This window comes from Theropithecus gelada, chromosome 11, assembly GCF_003255815.1.
Source record: "Theropithecus gelada isolate Dixy chromosome 11, Tgel_1.0, whole genome shotgun sequence".
NCBI lineage: Eukaryota > Metazoa > Chordata > Mammalia > Primates > Cercopithecidae > Theropithecus > Theropithecus gelada.
Window position 1 is genome coordinate 69,696,837 of NC_037679.1, and position 20,816 is coordinate 69,717,652.

The 20,816-nt window shown below is 47.0% G+C and overlaps 2 protein-coding genes across 5 annotated transcripts in view; one reads left to right on the forward strand and one right to left on the reverse strand.

Annotated features, from left to right (window-relative positions):
• TCTN1 (tectonic family member 1) overlaps nt 1–13,756 on the forward strand; it is a 35,587-nt gene extending 21,831 nt beyond the window's left edge. The window contains exons 7-15 of one of the 3 annotated variants that reach the window (XM_025401938.1): nt 728–748; nt 4,571–4,705; nt 5,212–5,337; nt 5,731–5,816; nt 6,398–6,538; nt 9,292–9,454; nt 11,847–11,972; nt 12,394–12,538; nt 13,664–13,756. In XM_025401938.1, the coding sequence (XP_025257723.1) occupies nt 728–748; nt 4,571–4,705; nt 5,212–5,337; nt 5,731–5,816; nt 6,398–6,538; nt 9,292–9,454; nt 11,847–11,972; nt 12,394–12,537 (942 nt within the window). In that variant the 3' untranslated portion in view covers nt 12,538; nt 13,664–13,756. Of the gene's footprint in view, nt 1–727; nt 749–4,570; nt 4,706–5,211; nt 5,338–5,730; nt 5,817–6,397; nt 6,539–9,291; nt 9,455–11,831; nt 11,973–12,393; nt 12,539–13,663 lie in introns of all 3 variants that reach the window. The other 2 variants (XM_025401940.1, XM_025401939.1) reach the window with 2 other exon arrangements.
• Nucleotides 13,654–20,816, reverse strand: part of HVCN1 (hydrogen voltage gated channel 1) — a 40,164-nt gene continuing 33,001 nt past the window's right edge. For both annotated transcript variants that reach the window (XM_025401941.1, XM_025401942.1), the window contains 4 exons: nt 20,181–20,285; nt 15,844–16,075; nt 14,781–14,893; nt 13,654–14,102 (listed from right to left, as the gene is read on the reverse strand). In XM_025401941.1, the coding sequence (XP_025257726.1) occupies nt 14,037–14,102; nt 14,781–14,893; nt 15,844–16,075; nt 20,181–20,285 (516 nt within the window). In that variant the 3' untranslated portion in view covers nt 13,654–14,036. The remainder of the gene's footprint in view (nt 14,103–14,780; nt 14,894–15,843; nt 16,076–20,180; nt 20,286–20,816) is intronic.

Consider the following 20,816-nt stretch of genomic DNA (forward strand, 5'->3'; position numbering starts at 1 on the left):
GCACCATTATCTGTCTGGACTTCAGTTTTTAGGATCAAGTTTAACCTTTCCCTCTCCTCTCATTTTCTCTCTCCCTCTCTTGTGTAAGTCAGCCATCCAGGCTTGTGAATTCTTCTAGTTAGCTTGAGCTCACAGTTGTCTTGAAGTAATTCCTTGGGCATCCAGGTACAGTTCTCTTTCAGCACAGTCTCTCCAAACAGGTGTATTTGTCTCCCTCCCCACATTTCCCAGTGGGCCTTTCAGAAACAGAGCTGCGGCTCTACTGGGGAGGCAAGGGCTTGTCATTGAGGAGGCTTGGGCCAGAGGCAGGAAGACCAGTTAGGATGTGGAAATCACCTGGGCAAGGAATGGTGGCCTTCCAGCAGGGACAGGTGCAGTGAGAGTGACCAGGAGTGCAAGAACTGTGCTTCTCACAGTGCTTACGGCCGTGAAATACACGGATAATACACAATAATGACCCTGGAGCATGGAACCTTCCTGAGACTAGCTCAGTGAGCTTCCACCTGGAGGAAATGAAGATAGAAGGAAAATGCAACGTGACCTCTTTGATTAGGACGTAGATTCAAACAGATGGAGATGGGAAGTTTTGATCAAGGAAATTCTGTTTTCTTCTTTGTGAAACCTTTAATAAGATGAATATACTCTTCAACTCAAGATCTGAAAAAGCAATGAAAATGCTTCTTTTTGTTGTACTTAACACAATTTTTTGTGGTTTCTTTTTATCTAGGCACCTGATTCAAGAACAAAGGTAAGAGTATTTTTTTTTTTTTTGTAAGGGAAAGTAGAATAGTTTATAATACTCTGTCTTATTTCTGAGCCCTTTTAAAGGAATACAGTTACAGTTAGAAGGGGACCTTGTTGTCAATAGCAAATACATTTGCCAAAAAGCAAGCAGAAGAGCAGTAGGGAAACTCCTTAGTGGGAGTAACACTTCTGGGCTTTCCAGCTGCCTCCGTTGTTGTGGTTTTGTACTCTTCTACGGTTCAGTGACACCACTGTCGTGACCAGCAGTGGGTGTGATTGACAGATTCTGGACATTCAGGCTGTCCCTTGTTCTCTTCTTGGTCTCTTGTTGAGAAAGCTGTCCAGCTTCCAGGATGCTGCCTGTCCAGGACAGAAGCTGGCCAGTAGGTGTCCACACCATGTGGGAGGCGTGCCCCACAGTGTACCTTCAGGGCTTTATTTGAGGGTGGGTTCTTTTCAAAACCTTATCGCCCCAGCCCAGGGTTCTGCTTGGTTGTGGTCAGGATGCCAGGGTCTCTTCATGGCTATGTCAAAGGAATGTGGATCCCTCACCCCTTATTCTAGGGTCTGTAGCCTAGGCCTGCCTGTGAACACAGTCCCCATGGAGGCCTGAGTTGGTGGCTTTGTCCTAGTTTCCCAGCCTATGGAACTGGCCAGCCTAGGTTCAAACCTCAGCTTTGCCATTATTTTCTTGTCTTAGTAACACTGAGTTCTCCCTTTGTTGAGTGGATGGTAAGTATCTGTGCAGAGGCGTGATGCAGGGTCAAGTGGGAGAAGCACATGAGGTGCTGGTGTGGCATCTGCGCATGGGACGCACTTGGGATGGGGATGCACTGGCTGTGATTGACTTCACTGATGCTCTGCACACAAACGTGTTTGAAGGAGATGTTTGAAAGGAAATAGCCATGTGACTTTGGGTCTCACACAATGGTGTGTGGGGCTGGATCCCGTCTTCTGTGAAGGATGGAAAGACCTATTATGAGGAATGATGGATGTTACTGGATGTTACTTGTGTTTTCAAACTTGTTTTAGTTATAGATATCCTTTCTTAAATGCAGTCTGAAGCGGAACCCTCCCTAGAGTATAACACAGACTGAATGTGGAGCTGTGCTGGTTGGAGCAGGGATGGGGCCTGAAGCCCTCCACCTGCCCAGTCTCCTTCTCTTTCCTCTTTGGTCCCAGTAAAGAACGCTAGGGCTCTGGGGAATGCAGTGTGAAAGTCATGCAATGGGCTAGCTCTCACCTCCCTCCAATCCCTAGAGAGGGCTTGGATTCTACCACTTAAAACTGGAACCGTCTGTGGGGGCAGCAGCCCTATCAGCCTTGTTCATGATATATCCGTATTTCTAATGCAGCGACCGGTATGTTCTGGGCACTCAGTGAGTTATGTTTTTAGTGATGAATGACTAGGAAGGAGGTGGGTCCAGTAAGTGTGGAAAGACCTATTATGAGGAACGTGATGGATGTTACTGGGAGGCTTGGAGCAGATGCCAGGCACCATTCTAAGTGCCGTACGTGTCCACCATCTTTGAATCCTCTTGGCCGTCCTAGGAGGTAGGTTCAGTTACTGTCACTCTCTGGCAGATGAGTTACAGGGAGATGAATGAGCTTGCCCACGGCTGCACAGCTGGGAAGTGGCAGAGCTGGGACAGGAATCTAGGCGGTCTGGCCCCAGGGACCTTATACTTTACCACCACACTGGGCCAGCTCTCTCTGAGCCCACGTGACAGGCTACACACACCCAGTGGACTGGGACTTCCAGCTTAGGTCTGTGTGACACCAAAGGTTGTGCTCCAAAGGACGAGCATGTAAACTAATAGCAGGAATTTGTTTAAAATTTTCTTAAGCAGATTTTAAGGTTAGAGGATCAGGAGTATAGAAATTGGGTCTAATCTCCTCACTAAGTGAAGACTGTTATGATTGCCTGGAATCATTGACAGTATCTGTGAAGCCATCAGTAAATGATTCCAAGGTAGCCCTGTAGTTTCATTGAGTATGCTGGAGTTCTTTACCAGTGTGTGGTTTGGGAATGGTATGTGGTGGAAGAGGAATCAAGGAAATCAGCACGGCCCTACCGTTTCCTTCTCGTGACTGTTGAGTGAGCTGCTGAGATGAGGGCAGCTACTGCCATTGACACCAGGACTCTCCAAAGCTCATTGATATTGAATCCTTTGGTTTTTGCCAATTCCACGGACACACCATGGAAGTGGCTTCAGCAGAGGCTGGTATGGCAGGCTATGCTCTTTCTTGGAACCCGGTGTCATTGCTGAATCAGGGGCCACTGTGCTCAGAGTAAGGAACCCGGGTTGTCCTTATGTTAAACAAGAGCTAATTGAATCGCAGCCTAGGATCCCCTCCATGCTGAAACTCTTTGGTGCGGTGTGTTATGCAGAGGGCTTCGCAGTGACTGGCCTTGCCCTTCTGCCATTCTCGTCACATGACAGCTCACATCTTTGTTACTGAGTCATGTCACTTTCTTCTGTGAGAGATTTTGACTCGCAGGTCTTCTTGGTCATGGGGGCAGACACATAAGGACTGCTTATTTATCTCTAAAATGACTGCTTAAATACTTGGTCATTTTGAATTATAAACAGCATGGTGCATGATTAAGTTCAAAGTGGTATAAACAACTATTAATAGATACATGAGGCTCCTTCCTCAACAGTGGTTTCCAAGAATTGAAGTTTAGAGCAAATGACAGATTCATCCTATAGTGTGAGGAGGCCCAGCTACCTTTAGAGGATGGGTTGATGCCTTGCTAGTCTGCTGGCGGTGGCCATGAATGCAAAATGTCCTTTAATAGCACTGGGATAAGCAGGGCTTCCTGGTGTTGCTGAAAACGTTTGTCTGTGTCTGTTTTCTATTGCTCATAATCCTACCACCCAGAGAAACCACTGTGTGTGTGTGTGTTTATGTGTGTGTGCACTTGCATTTGTGTAGAAGTTGTGTATAAATTGGGTCAAATGAATATTCGGGGGTGTGTGGGGGCTTAAGGATATGTATCCTGGGACTGTGTGTGAATGTGCATGTGTGGGTATGGAGTGTGCAGGAGTTGTGTTTTGGAGGTGAGGATATATATGTGCGCTTGACAGTGTGATGGAGTTTTGTGTGTATGTATTTGAGATATAATTCACATACCATAAAACTCACCATTTTAAAGTATACAATTCTGTGGCTTTTAGTATAGTCACAGGTTGTGCAACCATTACCACTAATTCCAGAACATTTCCATCACCCCAAAAAGGAGCCCTGTGTTAGCCGTCACTCCTCATTCTTCCCCAGCTCTGTCCCCCAGCCCCTGGCAACCACTGATCTAGTTTTCATCTCTATGGGTTTGCCAATTGGACATTCCGTATAAATGGAATTAGAAGTGTGGCCTTTCGTGTCGGGCTTTTATGACTTAGCATGTTTTCAAGATTCATCTGTACTGTGGCATGTATTAGTACTATTTTTAAGGATAAGTCATATTCCTTTGTAAGGCTAGACTTTGTATTTATCCATTCATCAGTTGATGGACATTTAGGTGGTTTTTGGTTTTAGTTATTATGATAGTGCAGCTGTGAACATTTGTGTACAAGTTTTTGTGTAAACTTTGTTATTAGAGGTAACTACTTTTAAAGTTTTGGTTATATCCTCAAGTATTTTCTTTGTGAATATATATATGTTTATTACTTTTGCAAATGTGGATCATAGTATACACATGTTGTGTAGCATGCTTCCCCCTACTTGGCCATATATCAGGGGAGGTTTCTTTCCAGTTGGTTGTTATTTTAGCCCATCCTCCCTGGGTAGAGCGTCTTCAACACTCCTGGTCTTCGCTCTGCAGGTCCCTATCACTGTTCAGTCCGTCCTCATTCAGTCTCTAAATAAAACGCTCACCCGACGGGAAGACACTGATGTGCTACAGCCGGCTCTCGTCAATGCTGGACACTTTCACCTTTGCATGAATGTTGTTCTTGAGGTAGGTGCCGAATTTGGCTTTGAGAGCTTGTCTGTGGCAGACTTAAGCCTTCTGTCGCGCTGGGGTAACTGGATGCCGTCCGAGGACACTCTGTCCTAGCCTGTGGTGTGGCTTTACCTGGCTTGGCTGCCTGCTTGCCTTTCTGCTGTCTCATCAAAGGACACCTCTTGTCTCCACAAACCTAGTGACTTGCCGGAATACATCAAAATATTTTTGTTGTTGCTGTTTTTGTTTTAACATGTTTCCTCTGCAGAGATAGGCTTATTACATTCTGCTTGGACCAGCTTATGTGGAACTTCCGTAATTGGGCAGAGTGGCTCAGATGACCTTGTCTGCTAGGGGTGGTGCTGAGGGAACACCTCTCGTAATCCAACTGGACAGCAGAGCAAGGCTTTAACACATGGAGAAATGGGGAAAGATTTGCTATCTGTGGGTATTTTCAGTTATTCATACAGCTTCTGAAATGTAATGGAACAGGTATATTAGGAGTATCATTTTTTTTTTAGGTAAAATACAGCCTCACATACACAGATAGAGGTGAAGTCACCAAAGCTGATCTGTCATTCCTTCTGGGGACAGTTAGCAGTGTAGTGGTCCCACTGCAGCAAAAGTTTGAAATTCATTTTCTTCAGGTAAGGTTGATCAATTTGGCATAAGTATTTAATTGCCAAGTTAAAAAGAAATAATGACTTCTTAGTGGATAAAACTGAATTTCTAAGTATTACATCCAAGCCTTTGTAGTGAACAGAGGGCTTTGTGTAGCCTGTGGCATCTGTAATGAAACCAAGCATTCTCCTTGTATTTTTTTTCCTTTTGGGAAAAGATTCCCTTCCACGTTAGCTTGTTCTTTTACAGTATGATGTACTCCTACACCTGGCAGATGTATTTATAGTTCTGAGTAGGGAGGGAGAAATTATTTTGTTGGTTGGTAATTCCAGATTTTATTATGAAAGAAGCATTTTTCTCCCTGCCATTTCCTTATTAAAATGAGAATTATTTGGGGGCATTTCTACACTGTCTTTCAGGAAAATACCAAGCCAGTCCCTCTCAGTGGAAACCCTGGTTATGTCGTGGGGCTCCCGTTAGCTGCTGGATTCCGGCCTCATAAGGGATATCCTTTTTGGTTCTGTAGAGGGTGGATTTATTCCTGTCTCCGTGTGCGTGGGCTGCACTGCTTTTTGTCGCCGAGGCTCCCCTGGGCTGCTTGTGGGAAGAAGAGAGCAGTCCAGGCCGAGCTTCCTGCAGGCGGCTCTGGTGGGCGGCCAGTCTGGCTACACAGCAGGTGGGCTGGGGGGAGACTGGCAGTTGGGGGTGAGACAGCACATCCTGGGAAAATGTCAGGTTTTTTTTTTAAATCTCCTTTTTTTTTTTCCAGCCTGCCATTAAGCCACAAAATATGACAGTGTTTTACAACGAAAATCTTAAGAGAGAAAAGTTGACATTTAAACGTTTTTAATTTCACATTTAAACAATTTTGAAGGGCCAGTTTCTGATAATTTTTCTTCTGAGAATCCACTTACTAAGGAAAATAGGACTACTTTTTTGCCCACTCCTGGGAAATAGCTGTCAAAATCACAGAGGCCCAGAAAAAGTGTATTTGGGTCTCCCTCATGTCACACAGTGACACTGTCTTCTTACCTGAGAATCAGGCTGCTCTACCACTAGGCAGTTGTCCCTTAACTGTCTGTGAATGTCTGGGATTATTCAGACCACGAACAGATACAGACAGTTTACTATTCTTCATAGCACAGCTGAGCAAGACTGCTTAGCACTGGAGGGGGTCCGGACCCCAGTATTATTTGGTTACACTATGCAATCTGGCTGTAAACTAAGGTAAAAGAGTCACTTGTTTCTATTTGAACTTGTGTTGATCAGAAAACAAAGCATTCTCACTTTTCCCCATTTTAATCAAATCTCTGCATCAGCTGATGAGCTCATATGAAAGCCACATATAGTATATCATCATGCATGAATAGTAGCAAAACTGTTACAATCATTTTTGTTATTAAATGTGGCAAAGCAAAAATTTCAAGGCTTTGTGTGTTTCTTTTTTTAAGAGATGGGGTCTCGCTCTGTCTCCTAGGCTGGAGTACAGTGGCGCCATTATAGCTCACTGCAGCCCTGACCTCCTGGGCTCAAGGGATCCCATCTCCCAAGTAGTTGGGACTACAGGCACGCACCACCACACCTGGCTTTTTTTTTTTTTTTGAGACGGAGTCTCGCTCTGTCACCCAGTGGTGCAATCTCAACTCACTGCAACCTCTGCCTCCAGGTTCAAGCAATTCTCCTGCCTCAGCCTCCTGAGTAGCTGGGACTACAGGTACGTGCCAACATGCCCAGCTAAATTTTGTATTTTTAGTAGAGACAGGGTTTCACCATGTTGGCCAGGCTGGTCTAGAACTCCTGACCTCAGGTGATCTGCCTGCCTTGGCCTCCCAAAGTGCTGGGATTACAGGTCTGAGCCACTGTGCCTGGCCTGTATGTTTCATTTTTAAGGTTGTTTAGAATTTGAGTTCACAGTAAAAATATTTCCCCTGAAAAGATTTCCTATGTTTCTGCATTTTAATATACACAGCACATCAAAACCAGGGAGAGGAAATCTGAAGATAATCTGCTTTCATCTTACCAAATATGTACATAATGTAAAATATCAAACAGCGCTGCATGGCTTGTTATAAAAACAGTTCTTACCCTCATTTGCCCCACCTTGGAGGCAACCACTTTCAACTCTTGTTGCTGTTTTTTTCAAAATCTACCCCCAAATCTTGAAATATCCTGCATATAATGCTACTTCTTGATTTTTTTGGTTTTATGAATTTTTTATTGAGTTTCCATTAAGGAAGACAAAGGTTGGCTCTTTCCCCTTCATCCCCTACCTCATGACCCACACACTTCCCACATCTTCCCAGGGTCATTGGATCATTATTTTGTTTAGACCAATATTTACCATTTACTTATTATTTTTTGAGACAGGGTCTCACCCTGTTGCCCAGGCTGGAGTGCAGTGGCGTGATCAGGGTCACTGCAGCCTCGGCCTGCAGGCTCAAGCTATCCTTCCTGCCTCAGCCTCCTAATAGCTGGGCCCACATGCGAGTGCCATCACACCTGGCTAATTTTTAAAATTTTAGTAGAGACGGGGTCTCCCTATGTTTCCCGGGCTGGTCTTGAACTCCTGGGCTCAAGTGCTCGTCTTGCTTCAGCCTCCCAATATGTTGGGATTACAGATGTGAGCCACTACATCCAGCCACCATTTACATTATTATTATTATTTTATTTATTTATTTTTTTATTTTTTTTGAGGCGGAGTCTTGCTCTGTCTCCCAGGCTGGAGTGCAGTGCAGTGGCCAGATCTCAGCTCACTGCAAGCTCCGCCTCCCGGGTTCACGCCATTCTCCTGCCTCAGCCTCCCGAGTAGCTGGGACTATAGGCGCCCGCCACCTCGCCCGACTAATTTTTTGTATTTTTAGTAGAGACGGGGTTTCACTGTGTTAGCCAGGATGGTCTCGATCTCCTGACCTCGTGATCCACCCGTCTCGGCCTCCCAAAGTGCTGGGATTACAGGCTTGAGCCACCGTGCCTGGCCCACCATTTACATTATTAGTTCTGATCCATTTAGACCAGCATTTCTCAAAGGGAGAGGGTTCCATGGAATACGTTTCCACAAGACATCAGTAGGGGTAGGTCTACGGTCCAATACGTTTGGGAAACACCAAATTAAAGTTAAAACGATGGTTCCTTCCTATATTACTCATCAGAACCTTTAATAGACACATGTGCCTCAGGAGGGACATGGGGACATGGAGGTTCAATGCTTCCCCAACTTTGGCCATGAAACCCTTCTTGTACAGAGCTTCAGTGGAACACAGTTTGGGAAACATTGTTTTAGACTCATCATCTCGCAGGTCAAGATTTTGCAAAGTTAGAGACGCTTTAGCTTCTGTCAGATAATCCCCCATTTGGAGAGTGAGGAGATAATGAAACTGGGAAGGAATGAAACTGCTGGTGGGGGTGGGAGTGGTGGCTCACACCTGTAATCCCAGCACTTCGGGATGCCAATGTGGGCAGACCACCTGTGGTCAGGAGTTCGAGACCAGCTTGGCCAACATGGTGAAACCCCGTCTCTACTAAAAATACAAAAAAATTAGCCGGACATGGTGGTGGGTGCCTGTAGTCCCAGCTACTCAGGAGGCTGAGGCAGGAGATTCACTTGAACCCGGGAGGTGGAGGTCGCAGTGAGCTGAGATTGCCTCACTGTACTCCAGCCTGGGTGACAGAGCAAATTCCATCTCAAACAAAACAAAACAAAAAACAAAAATCAAAAATCAAAAAACAAAAAACTGCTGGTGGGCTGGGTGTGGTGGCTCACTCCTGTAGTCCCAGCACTCTGGGAGGATCGCATGAACCCAGGAATTTGAGGCTGCAGTGAGCTATGATGGCGCCACTGCACTCCAGCTTGGGCATCAGAGTGAGACCTTGTCATAAATAAATAAATAAATAAAGGGAAGGAAAGGAATAAGAAAATAAAGAAAAACTGCTGGTGGATGAACAACAGCCTCATTCAGTTGACTTCTTTTTCCTTCACCAAGACTGACTGGAGCTCTCCCGTGTCGGCTCGTAGCCCAGAAGGTGAAGAACCTGCTGTGGGGCCAGGGCTTCCCAGATTATGTGGCCCCTTTTGGAAATTCGCAGGCCCAGGATGTGCTGGACTGGGTGCCCATCCACTTCATCACCCAGTCATTCAACAGGAAGGTAAAGGGGAGAAGGTGCAGGTTCCATGCTAGCAGTCTCTCTCTTCCAGGTGGTGTGATGAAGGCAGCTGGGGAAGCCAGCTGTTAAGGAGGCAGGATGGTTCTGAGTGGGAACATGTGCTGAATCTTGGATACTGATTTTTGCCCCTTGTTAGCAATGTTGTCTCTGGCTGGCAGTTTTATGGCTTTGAGCCTCTGTTTTCATCTGTGAAATGGGAACGCTAGTCATAGTGGGTGAGTGGCCTCATGGGGCATTGAGAGGGTTAAGTGAGGTAACATTTATGTGGCCCTGGGCATGGTGCCTAGTGGTCCATAAATGGGAACCACTGTGATCCTCATCCTGTTGCTACCATCATTGTGATTGTTGGTGTCCCTCGAGCCCTCTCCAGGCATCTCATGACACGATAGACGAATGTTGAGTCCTGTATCAAAGACTGAGACTTCCTTCCATGCACGTGGCTATCCCACCCATTGTCCTCTGGTCTACCCAGGCAGCCTACACCTCAGAGTTTTCACTGCCACAGTTCCTCACAGAGTTGAATGGAAGTTGACAATCCTACAGATAGGTTCCTGGTCACATGTGATGCTTCTGCCCACCTTTTTCTTTTGTCTTAGCAGTCAGTGTGTGGGCCAGCCCTGGCCCGGAGGCGTGCTCTCCATCTTAGCCTGTAGTTGCCCAGCTTGTTCTTGTCACGCTTTCTTCAGACCTCTCATTATCTGCTCCGAGTATTTCTAGCATGGGATGAGGACTGCTCACTTTTCTGATCCGCCCTCCCACCGAGGCCAGCAGAGACCCAGGATTACTCCATTCCACTGCGAAGTCTTGGCTCAACTCTCCCGCCAGAACCAGGCACATTGCTTCTGGCTTCTTGGCCATGGCTGAAGACATGCAGTTATTACTCCTCAGAAGGGAAGATACGGGTCGGGAGGAGAGGCAGCAGTGCGCACACAGCATTGTCAGGGTCTGTGCTGATCCTGAATGCTCAGAGGGCCTGCAGCAGTGGGTTTTGTACCAACTCTGCCGGCAACCCAGGTAGAGGCAGACACGAGCACCTGCTAAACTCAGTTTCCACCAGCTGCATGCTGCATCGTCTCCTAAGAACTGGATATTCGAGAGGATTGTTCAGCCTGCACGGTTTTTAAAGGCAGTTCCAAGCTAAGGAATTCCATCAGTGCTTTTTTCGCAGCCACCAAATTTAGCAGGCCTGTGAGGTTTTCATGTCCCGAAGAGATGTATTTTAAACCTTTTTTTTTTTTTTTAATGAAAACATGTCATACATACACAAAAGTAGAATAGTACCATGGAGTCCCCACGTACCCAGCCTGCAGCTTCAACAGTTACCACATTTGCCAACTGGAGAGACTGCAAAGGCAGGAAAAAGTCCTGGAAGTCCCACGGCCCCTTTTTCCCTTGGGTCAGAGGCCTTAGAGTTGGCTCCCAAAGCAGCCAACCAAATGGGCAGCTCAGCTCCTTCATGGCACCAGCAGCGTTCCTGGTGCAGATGAAGAGTTGATGTCTTTGACAACATACTGACACTGCCTGGTTACCCAAATGTCACATCTTAAGTGCCAGTTGATGAAATTAGATAAATGAGAAGGCACTTAAATTTCCCCTCAGAGCATTTTAACATGACATGCAATCAGGTTTTATTTGTCTGCTAATAATTATTTCTTCCCCTCCATCCCTCCCACCAGTTTCTTTCCTGAAGTCTGTGAGGCAGGTGTAAACAGGTAGATGAAGTTAGAGCAGTTATGGCCCTAAAGGGTCCACAGTTGAATATCGGCACTACCGCAGTTTCAGGTGATGTCGACTTTTTTAGAAATAGAAGGGGGCCGGGCGCGGTGGCTCAAGCCTGTAATCCCAGCACTTTGGGAGGCCGAGACGGGCGGATCACGAGGTTAGAAGATCGAGACCATCCTGGCTAACGGTGAAACCCCGTCTCTACTAAAAAATACAAAAAACTAGCCGGGCGAGGTGGCGGGTGCCTGTAGTCCCAGCTACTCGGGAGGCTGAGGTAGGAGAATGGCGTAAACCCGGGAGGCGGAGCTTGCAGTGAGCCGAGATCCGGCCACTGCACTCCAGCCTGGGCCACAGAGCCAGGCTCCGCCTCAAAAAAAACAAAACAAAACAAAACAAACAAACAAAAAAGAAATAGAAGGGGATGGAAAAATTACGCTTCAGTTGTTAAAAATATTTTTGGGGCATTGAGTTACTTTGAAATACGTACTTTCTCTAAGCTGTTTTTATCTGAACTACTAGAGTCTATTCATTTTCTTGTTCAGAACATTTTGTAATATATGAAACCTTTTCTAATTAACACTCTGAACTGCAGATTAAGTCTGACTTGTGGTTGTGTAAGATTCTAATGGATTAACAGCATTCTGTTTTGCAGGATTCCTGCCAGCTCCCAGGGGCTTTGGTTATAGAAGTGAAGTGGACCAAATACGGATCCCTACTGAATCCACAGGCCAAAATAGTCAATGTAACTGCAAATCTAATTTCATCCTCCTTTCCTGAGGTAGGTCTAACCTAGTTTAAAGGCATATGTTAAGACAGAAGTCTAGACACAACTCAAGTGTGGTAGGTGACAGGTATTACTTTGTGTAAAAGATTATAATTTAAACCATGGGGGTTCATAAAATACTTCAGCATTCTTTTACTTAGAAGGAAACACTGATGATGGTTCTATTTATATTAGCATTCTGGTTTCGATTGGATCTTTAAAATTCTCATGAAAATTATGACTGATATTCATGTGTTAATCAGACACCCTGGTAAAATTGTTTCCCTCATCCAAGTTAATGGCTGATTAGTGCTCCAGGATCTATCAGATTCATGAACTGACAGTGGTTGAGTGAGGAAGAGAATGAAAAGTGTCTCATTGTTGTCATTCTGGGAGCACACTGGAGGGTGGGCCTTGCTCTCTCTGTTTATTACAGGCCAGCTCAGGAAATGAAAGGACGATTCTTATTTCTACTGCGGTTACTTTTGTGGATGTGTCTGCACCTGCAGAGGCAGGCTTCAGAGCTCCGCCAGCCATCAATGCCAGGCTGCCCTTTAACTTCTTCTTCCCGTTTGTTTGACGTAAGTCATCACTTGAGGAAACTATGCCCCTCCTCTGAGGTCATCCCCTGTGGAAAGTGCATGTGGGGCTAGAAGTCCCTAGGGGACACTGCATTTTATACTTTTTGAGGGTATTGCTTTGTCACTCAGGCTGGAGTGCAGTAGTGTGATCATGGCTCACTGCGGCCTTGACCTTCTGGGCTTGAGTGATCCTCCCACCTCAGCCTCCTAATAGCTGGGACTACAGGTACACACCACAACACCTGGCTAATTTTAATATATTTTGTAGAGATGGGGTCTTGCTGTGTTGACCAGGCTGGTCTCAAACTCCTGGGCTCAGGTGCTCCTCCTGCCTCAGCCTCTGAAAGTGCTGAGATTACAGGTGTGAGCCACCATGCCTGGCCTTATTATACTTCTAACCTTTGAGGTTGCCTCCAAACCAGCACACTGCCCTTCTCCACTCCCTTCCCACCTTTTTTCCTTTTGGAAATGTTATTCTGTCTGACTTTTGAATGGGGAATACACTTAACACATAGGTCATAGATAGAACCCAAAAAGTCTTTGGGGAGATGGTAAAGAAAATGAACAGGCCTTGAAGCAGCAGAGGCATGGGGGATTTGGCCAGTTCATTCATCCCCTGCTTTGAGTTATTTTAAAAATATTCAGTTCAGGTTTTTTCCTTTTTAGGTCTGGTTGCAGTGAGTACAAAAAATAGCAATATATTAGATAAAATTGTGCGAGAAGAGTACACAGCCTTGCAAGGGATCTTCCCCTAAGTACCATGTTAATTATAGTGGAGTCTTGGGTCTTATTGCCATTTCTGCACCAGGCACTATAGCTAGCTTGCTCTCTGACTGGCAGGCTGGTATGGGTGCCACAGAGGAAAGAATACAGTAGGAGGATCCAGGGGAAAGAGAGAGTTTATTTTATACAGTAATTGTACAGTAATTGAGGAAAAATATCAGGTGGCAGAACGCAATGGAGCCACCTAGAAGCTGGCTGATGCAGCTGGGGCACACAGAGGAGGGGCCTGGGTACCCCTTTTGGGGAAACTGAGACAAGGGAAGCTATTTAGAACAGCTTGAAAATAAGAGACTTTTCTAGAATGGGGTGGCAGCTAAAGTAGCTTCTTTTTCTTTCTTTCAGAATGCTCATATGAAAGGATGCATCAATTCCTTAATATACATGTGAAATTTGAAAACTGTACATTCGATGCGACTAAATTTTATATACAACTAGAAATTGTCCAGCTTTGTTGCTCATTTTCAAGCAAGGCTAAAGTGTTCAACATGAGAAAATGTGATACCTTTGACACAGTGTGGGGTGGGAATGGATGGGCAGCTCTTGGTGGTACTGGACCTTCCACAAGGCTGTGTCCACCCAGAATCCATGCTGGCAGGAGGGAGGCAGAGGCATCAAACCAAACCTCTCACCAGGTGGCCCAGGAGGGGCAGCTGTTCCTCACATGACAGCACAGGCCCATGAGGCAGTGTCTTCTCTGCGGGGAGCTGGTCTGGGTCTAGTTCACTTCACCAAGAAGTCCATGCTGTCGCAATAGCTTGTTAAGTCTTTCAATTTCTTGTTCCTATTGCAAAAGCAGACAAACACTGGAATTTACTTTGAGCCTCGCCAGGGATGTGACAATCATTCAGTAAGCCCCAGGCACAGAGCCACAGAGATGAATGAAAGCTACACTCTGTGGCATTCAGTCTGCTGAGGAGACTGCTACAATTATAGGCTCCACTGAGCAGCAGTGACAGCAGTGAGAAGACAAAGGTGGGGGACCTGGCAGAGCCCCGGGGTGTGGGAGTGGGCACAGCTTCAGGGAGGATGTGATGCCTGGGCTGGATCTGAAAGGACAAGGCAGGCTCAGCCCAGGGAAGGGCGCTCTAGGTGCATGAGCAGCGCTGTGCTGCAGGCGGCTGCTGCAGCAGAGGCCAGCTTCTCAGACGTCTTGTTGTTGTTGTTGAGACAGAGTTTTGCTTTTGTTCAGGCTGGAGTGCAATGGCGCAATCTTGGCTCACCGCAACCTCTGCCTCCCAGGTTCAAGCGATTCTGCTGCCTCAGCCTCCTGAGTAGCTAGGATTACAGGGATACGCCACCACGCCCGGCTAATTTTGTATTTTTAGTAGAGACAGGGTTTCTCCATGTTGGTCAGGATGGTCTCGAACTCCGGACCTCAGGTGATCCACCTGCCTCAGCCTCCCAAAGTGCTGGGATTACAAGCATGAGCCACCATGCCTGGTCCCCAGATGTGTCTTACCTTCTCAGAGCAGCTGAACTCAAGGTGTTGAATCTTGGCGGCCAATTGTACATTCATCTGTTTTAACCTTAAGAGTTGCCGTTCTGAACGTGTCTTAACTGAGATGATAATCCCTGAAATAAAATTGGGGGTCTCAGTGATACTGGTTTCTAACTTAACCACTGAGGAAAAAAATCTGTATTCTTATACCCGCATAGTGCTGGGAGGAGTGGTGACAGACACACGAGACAGTCATCACTTTAGGGCATCAGAGCTGGGAAGTCAGGGTTTCATGCCTGAGCTACTTAGTCCCCAGTTATGCAATATCTCTCTATAGCTGTTATGGCTGAGAAATCCTTAAAAATAATTGCTGACAAGATGAACATTAGGCTTCTTAACCTAGAACCTGTTCACAATCATATGGGTGCATAGCAGCAGTGTGCACAGATACCACGAAAGCACAGGCTGGGAAATGCCCCCTTTCTCCATAACAGGCATCTTCCGTAGGAACTCAAAGGCTTTTTTTCTTTCCTTTGACAGAGTCCAGTTTTTTTTTTGTTTTTTGTTTTTTTGAGATGGGGTCTCGCTCTGTCACCCAGGCTGGAGTGTGGTGGCACAATCTTGGCTTACTGCAGTCTCCAAATCCTGGGCTCAAGCGATCCTCCCACCTCCGCCCCCCCCAGTGGCTGGGACTACATGTGTGCACCACCACACCCAACTGATGTTTCTATTTTTTTTTTTTTTTTTGTAGAGACAGGGTTTCACCTTTGTTGCCCAGGCTGGTCTTGAACTCCTGGGCTCAAGTTATCCTCCTGCCTCAGCCTCCCAAATTGCTGGGATTACAGGCATGACCACTGTACCCAACCGTTTCATTTTATTTGCTTGACATAAACCTGCTCATAACCAGCTCCTAAAAGGGCTGAAGAGGAAGAAGGGAGGAGAGGGAGGTGAGGGGGCAGTGGGGAGGCCTCCATAATGGGAGCCACTGTGAGCTCAGGCGCCCAGAGTGACTGTGCCGCCAGGCCTCGGATGTATGCCTGAGCCCCCGCTCTCCATCCACAGCCTGGGAGTGCACGAGACGTACCGTTGATGATCCGGGCCACCCGCCACAGCCGAAGCAGAATCAGCAGGCCCAGAGCCTCAAACTCGTGCTCCTGGAACAGGAGGACAACGTCGAGGACGAATGAGACCACCACCACGACAGCATCCAGGATCTCAAACTTGTGGTGAAAGAACTCCAGGCGGAAGACAAATAATTTAAAGGTAATCTCCATCATAAAAAAGACCAAGATGGTGATGCTCATGTAGTGGAATATCTGAAGGGGACAAGGAACCACAGTCAGGGGAGATCGGGCCTCTGGGAGGTCAAGCTGCCCTCGCATGCGCCTGCCTGGTCACCAGCAAGAGAATTCATCTGTTGGACAAATCCAGATGCCCGGTGCTGGAAACACAGCTGTGAACACCACAGATGAGGCACCTGCTCTCTAAAGGGCAATTAGGCAATGTCGGAATTAAAGCGTCCTCCAGACCCTTTGGACCAGCAATTCCGTGGCTAAGAACTTATCCTACAGCTGAACTCCCATGTGCACAGAGACTAAGGATATTTACTGCAGCACTGTTTGCAGAGCAAATATTTTCTGCATTGTTCGTAAGACAACAGAAATGTCCATTAGAAGGTACTCTTAAAATGAATGGTGGCACCTCCATATGGGGCCCTAAGGACACAATTGTTAAAAAGATTAAGCTGGGTGTGGTGGCTCGAGCCTATAGTCCCAGTTACTCAGGAGGCTAGGTGGGGCCTCCTGCCCAGAGCCCAGTTTGAGGCCAGCCTGGGCAACATAGCAAGACCCCATCTCTAAAATAACTGAATGAATGAATGAATGAATGAATGGAGGCAGATCCATATGTTCCAATTAGGAGTGATCACCAAGGTAAGTGAAAAGGGTTCCGAGATCTTGATCTAGTCCTGGCTGGGCACAGTGGCTCATGCCTGTAATCCCAGCACTTTGGGAGGCTGAGGCAGGTAGATCACTTGAGGTCAGGAGTTTGAGACCATCTTGGCCAACATGGTGAAAACCTGTCTCTACTAAAAAAAATACAAAAAGTGAGCCAGGTGTGTTGGTGCACGCCTGTAGTCCCAGCTACTTGGGAGGCTGAGGCAGGAGAATTGCTTGAACCCAGAGGACAGGTTGCACCACCAGTGAGCCGAGATTGCACCACTGCACTCCAGCCTGGGTGACAAGTCAGACTCTGTCTCAAAAGATAAAAATAGGCCGGGCATGGTGGCTCAAGCCTGTAATCCCAGCACTTTGGGAGGCCGAGACAGGCGGATCACAAGGTCAGGAGATCGAGACCATCCTGGGTGAAACCCTGTCTCTACTAAAAAAATACAAAAAACTAGGCGGGCATGGTGGCGGGCACCTGTAGTCCCAGCTACTTGGGAGGCTGAGGCAGGAGAATGGCGTAAACCTGGGAGGCGGAGCTTGCAGTGAGCTGAGATCAGGCCACTGCACTTCAGCCTGGGCGACAGAGTGAGACTCCGTCTCAAAAAAATAAAAATAAAAATAAAAATATAAAATAACCAGTCCTCACACCAAGATAACCATTTCCAGATCTGGGGCAGGGAAGGTACAATGTGGGCAAGGATGTCTTGTGCCAGAAAGCAAGGAAGTCTTCAAAGACATCACAGAGTCATGTCAACAGGACCCAGCAGTCAGCTTGAAGAGGTTCACAGTGACAACATTTGGGGCAATCTGAACATTGAAAAGAATGACTGAGATTGATTGTAACACAGTGAATAAAAAAAAATTCACAGTGCAGCACATACACCCATGCACACGCACACACATGGGAAAACAGGGAAGTGCCTTTTTATAGAAGAGTACCGACTACTAAATGTAGAAGGAAAGACAGAATTAGAAAATCACCATTCTGCATCCCCTAGTGTAGTCACTGACTCAGGCAAGGATCACCAACAGATGCCAACTGGGGAAGAGGATATTTGCATGCTACCAAAGGAGTACCGGGCAGATCATTTACCACTGCAACAGGAAAAATGCCCCTGGCCAGTGGAGCTGTCCAGCATTTACTACCTAAATCAAGTGACCCAACTGAGTGGGACCCCTGGCGTGTGCCTCCTGAAAATGCCACCTCCAGAACATCGCCCGCCAATGAGGACTCCCTGCTGATCAAGCCCTGGACCTAACCGTGGTGTGCAGGAAATAAGGCAGGAGACCTCAAACTCATCAGACAAATCCAGAACATGGGACATTCTATTGGCTGGGCTCTTCCAAGAGTCATGGTCATGAAGGAAAAAGAAAAGCAGGAGGATTTATCTAGATTAAGAAAGCCCAGGGAGGCTGCGTGTGGTGGCTCACGCCTGTAATCCCAGCATTTTGGGAGGCCAAGACAGGATTGCTTGAGCCTGGGAGTTCAAGACCAGCCTGGGCAACACAGGGAAACTCTTTCTCTATAAAAAAATTTAAAAATTAGCTAGGTGTGGTGGTGCATGCCTGTGGTTCTAGTTACTCAGGAGGCTGAGGCGGGAGGAAGGCTTGAGCCCATGAGGTCAAGGCTGCAGTGAGCTGTTAATGCTACTGCACTCCAGGCTGGGTGACAGAGCAAGACTCTGTCTCAAGGGAAAAAAAAAAAAAAAATTCCAAGGAGACACAACCAAATAGAATATTGGAATTCTCTATCCTAGTTTGAAAAAAAGTGCCATTAAAGACATTCTTGGGCTGGGCATGGTGGCTCGTGCCTGTAATCCCAGCACTTTGGGAGGCTGAGGTGGGCAGATCACTTGAGGTCAGGAGTTTGATGCCAGCCTGGCCAACATGGTGAAGTCTCGTCTCTACTAAAAATACAAAAATTAGCTGGGTGTGGTGGCGGGCACCTGTAATCCCAGTTACTCTGGATCCTGAGGCAGGAGAATCGTTTGAACTCAGGAGGCGGACGTTGCAGTGTGATGAGATCGTGCCACTGCACTCTAGCCTGGGCGATAGAGACTCTGTCCCCCAAAAATAAAAAGAGACATTTGGGATGAGTGAGTGAATAAAAGTGGTTGTTAGGTGGGACTATTGATCTTATTTTAGGTCTGATGATGCTCTCATGGCTCCACGGGAGAAAAACCTTATTAGGCATGTTGAAGTATTTAGGAGTGAAGGTTTGTGACGTCAAATGGTCAGATGGAAATGTGTGTGCATCTGTGGGGATATATAGTGACAAAGCAAACAGCAAAATGTGTCTTTGCCATTTTTCATAATAAAAAGTTGAGAGAAAAAAGACAATATGGCAGGTATGTTAATGGATTCTATTAAAAATAGAGGAAGAGAACCAAGTGCAGTGTCGCACACCTGTAATCCCAGCACTTTGGGAGGCAGAGGTGGGTGGATCGCTTGAGCCCAGGGGTTCAAGACCTCAGTCTCTGAGAAACATGAAAGCAATTATTTAGGAGAAATTAGATGGACAGGGAAGATTCTCCTTTCATGCCGGCATAGGAGATGTCACTGGGCTGCCTCTGGGAAAGGTACCAGGAAGAAGGAGGTTTAACATTTCCTTCTGCCTTTTTCACTACTTGCAAAGACATATATTTGCATATCAATTCCATTTTGTTTTTCCAAAAAAGGGCATGGCGGGGGTTGGGGACGGGAAATGCTTTTTTTTTTTTCTGGAGACGGAGTTTTGCTCTTGTTGCCCGGGCTGAAGTGCAGAGGCGCTATCTCGGCTCACTGCAACCTCCGCCTCTGGGGTTCAAGTGATTCTCCTGCCTTGGCCTCCTGAGTAGCTGGGATTACAGGCCTGCGCCACCACGTCCAGCTAATTTTTTGTATTTTCAGTAGAGACGGGGTTTTATTATGTTGGCCAGGCTGATCTTGAACTCCTGACCTCAGGTGATCCACCCACGACCTCAGGTGATCCACCCACCTTGTCCTCCCAAAGTGCAGAGATTACAGGTGTGAGCCACTGCGCCCAGCCAGGGATGATTTTAACTCTCCTGATCTCCTCCCTTGGCACCGAGACAGGGTGTGTCCACCACCCTTTGCCTGAACGTCTGGGATGGGCTCAGTAACTGAATCAGTGAATAAACAGCACATCCCCTGACGGGACCATGCAGACCATCAACAGAAGACAGGAGAAATGCCCCTCCTGAGCCAGAGATGGCAGAGTGGATCCACCCCACATGCTCACTAGCCTAGCATCGCCCAGGATTCCAGCCATCATGTGAAACAAGGTTTCCTGCTTGTAGTAAATGCTAATCCATAATCTGGAAAGGAAGATGAAAACACCTATTAAACTACCACAGACCTTGCTACTCCAAGTGGGGTGTCAGCTGCTCCACTCTGCACCCCAGAGTGTTTTGCTTGTGCAGATAACACAAGCAAAACATATCAGTAAGACCCCAGAAGAGCTGTCAACCCCTACCATGGCGGCATAGTTATTCTTGTCGGGCTGGATGATCTTCAGGTCCAGGATGAGCTCAGCAAGCACCAGGAGGGCGTCCAGAACCACCAAGCAGATGATGATGACCTGTGGGCCGAGGGAAGGCACCAGAGACCATGAGACCCATATGGAGGCCCTCCCTCTTCCCGTGATTAAGAGCTGGCTTGGAAGCACGTGGGTGAAACCACTGGGCAAAGCCATTAAGGGTGGGAGGCTATTGCTATAGCTCGCCAGAGGCCCCACCGGGATGGTGGCTGCACAGGGCCAGCTCCTCTCTGATAGAAGCCACCAGCCTCCTTCCCGCCACCCTCCTGGCCTGCTCTGCCTCTAGGTGGTGCCCACCTTCCCTGCCCTCCCAGAACATGTCTGGCTCATTTTCTGACCCTTGGTCACTGTTTCTCAAATACCACCTCTCAAACCAAACTGCCCATACCTAGATGGCAACAAATAATCAGTTTTTAAGTGTGTGTGTGTGTGTGTGTGTGTGTATATATATATTTTTTTTTTGAGACAGTCTCGTTTTGTCGCCCAGGCTGGAGTACAATGGCATGATCTCGGCTCACTGCAACCCCCACCTCCTGAGTTCAAGCAATTCTCCTGCCTCAGCCTCCCGAGTAT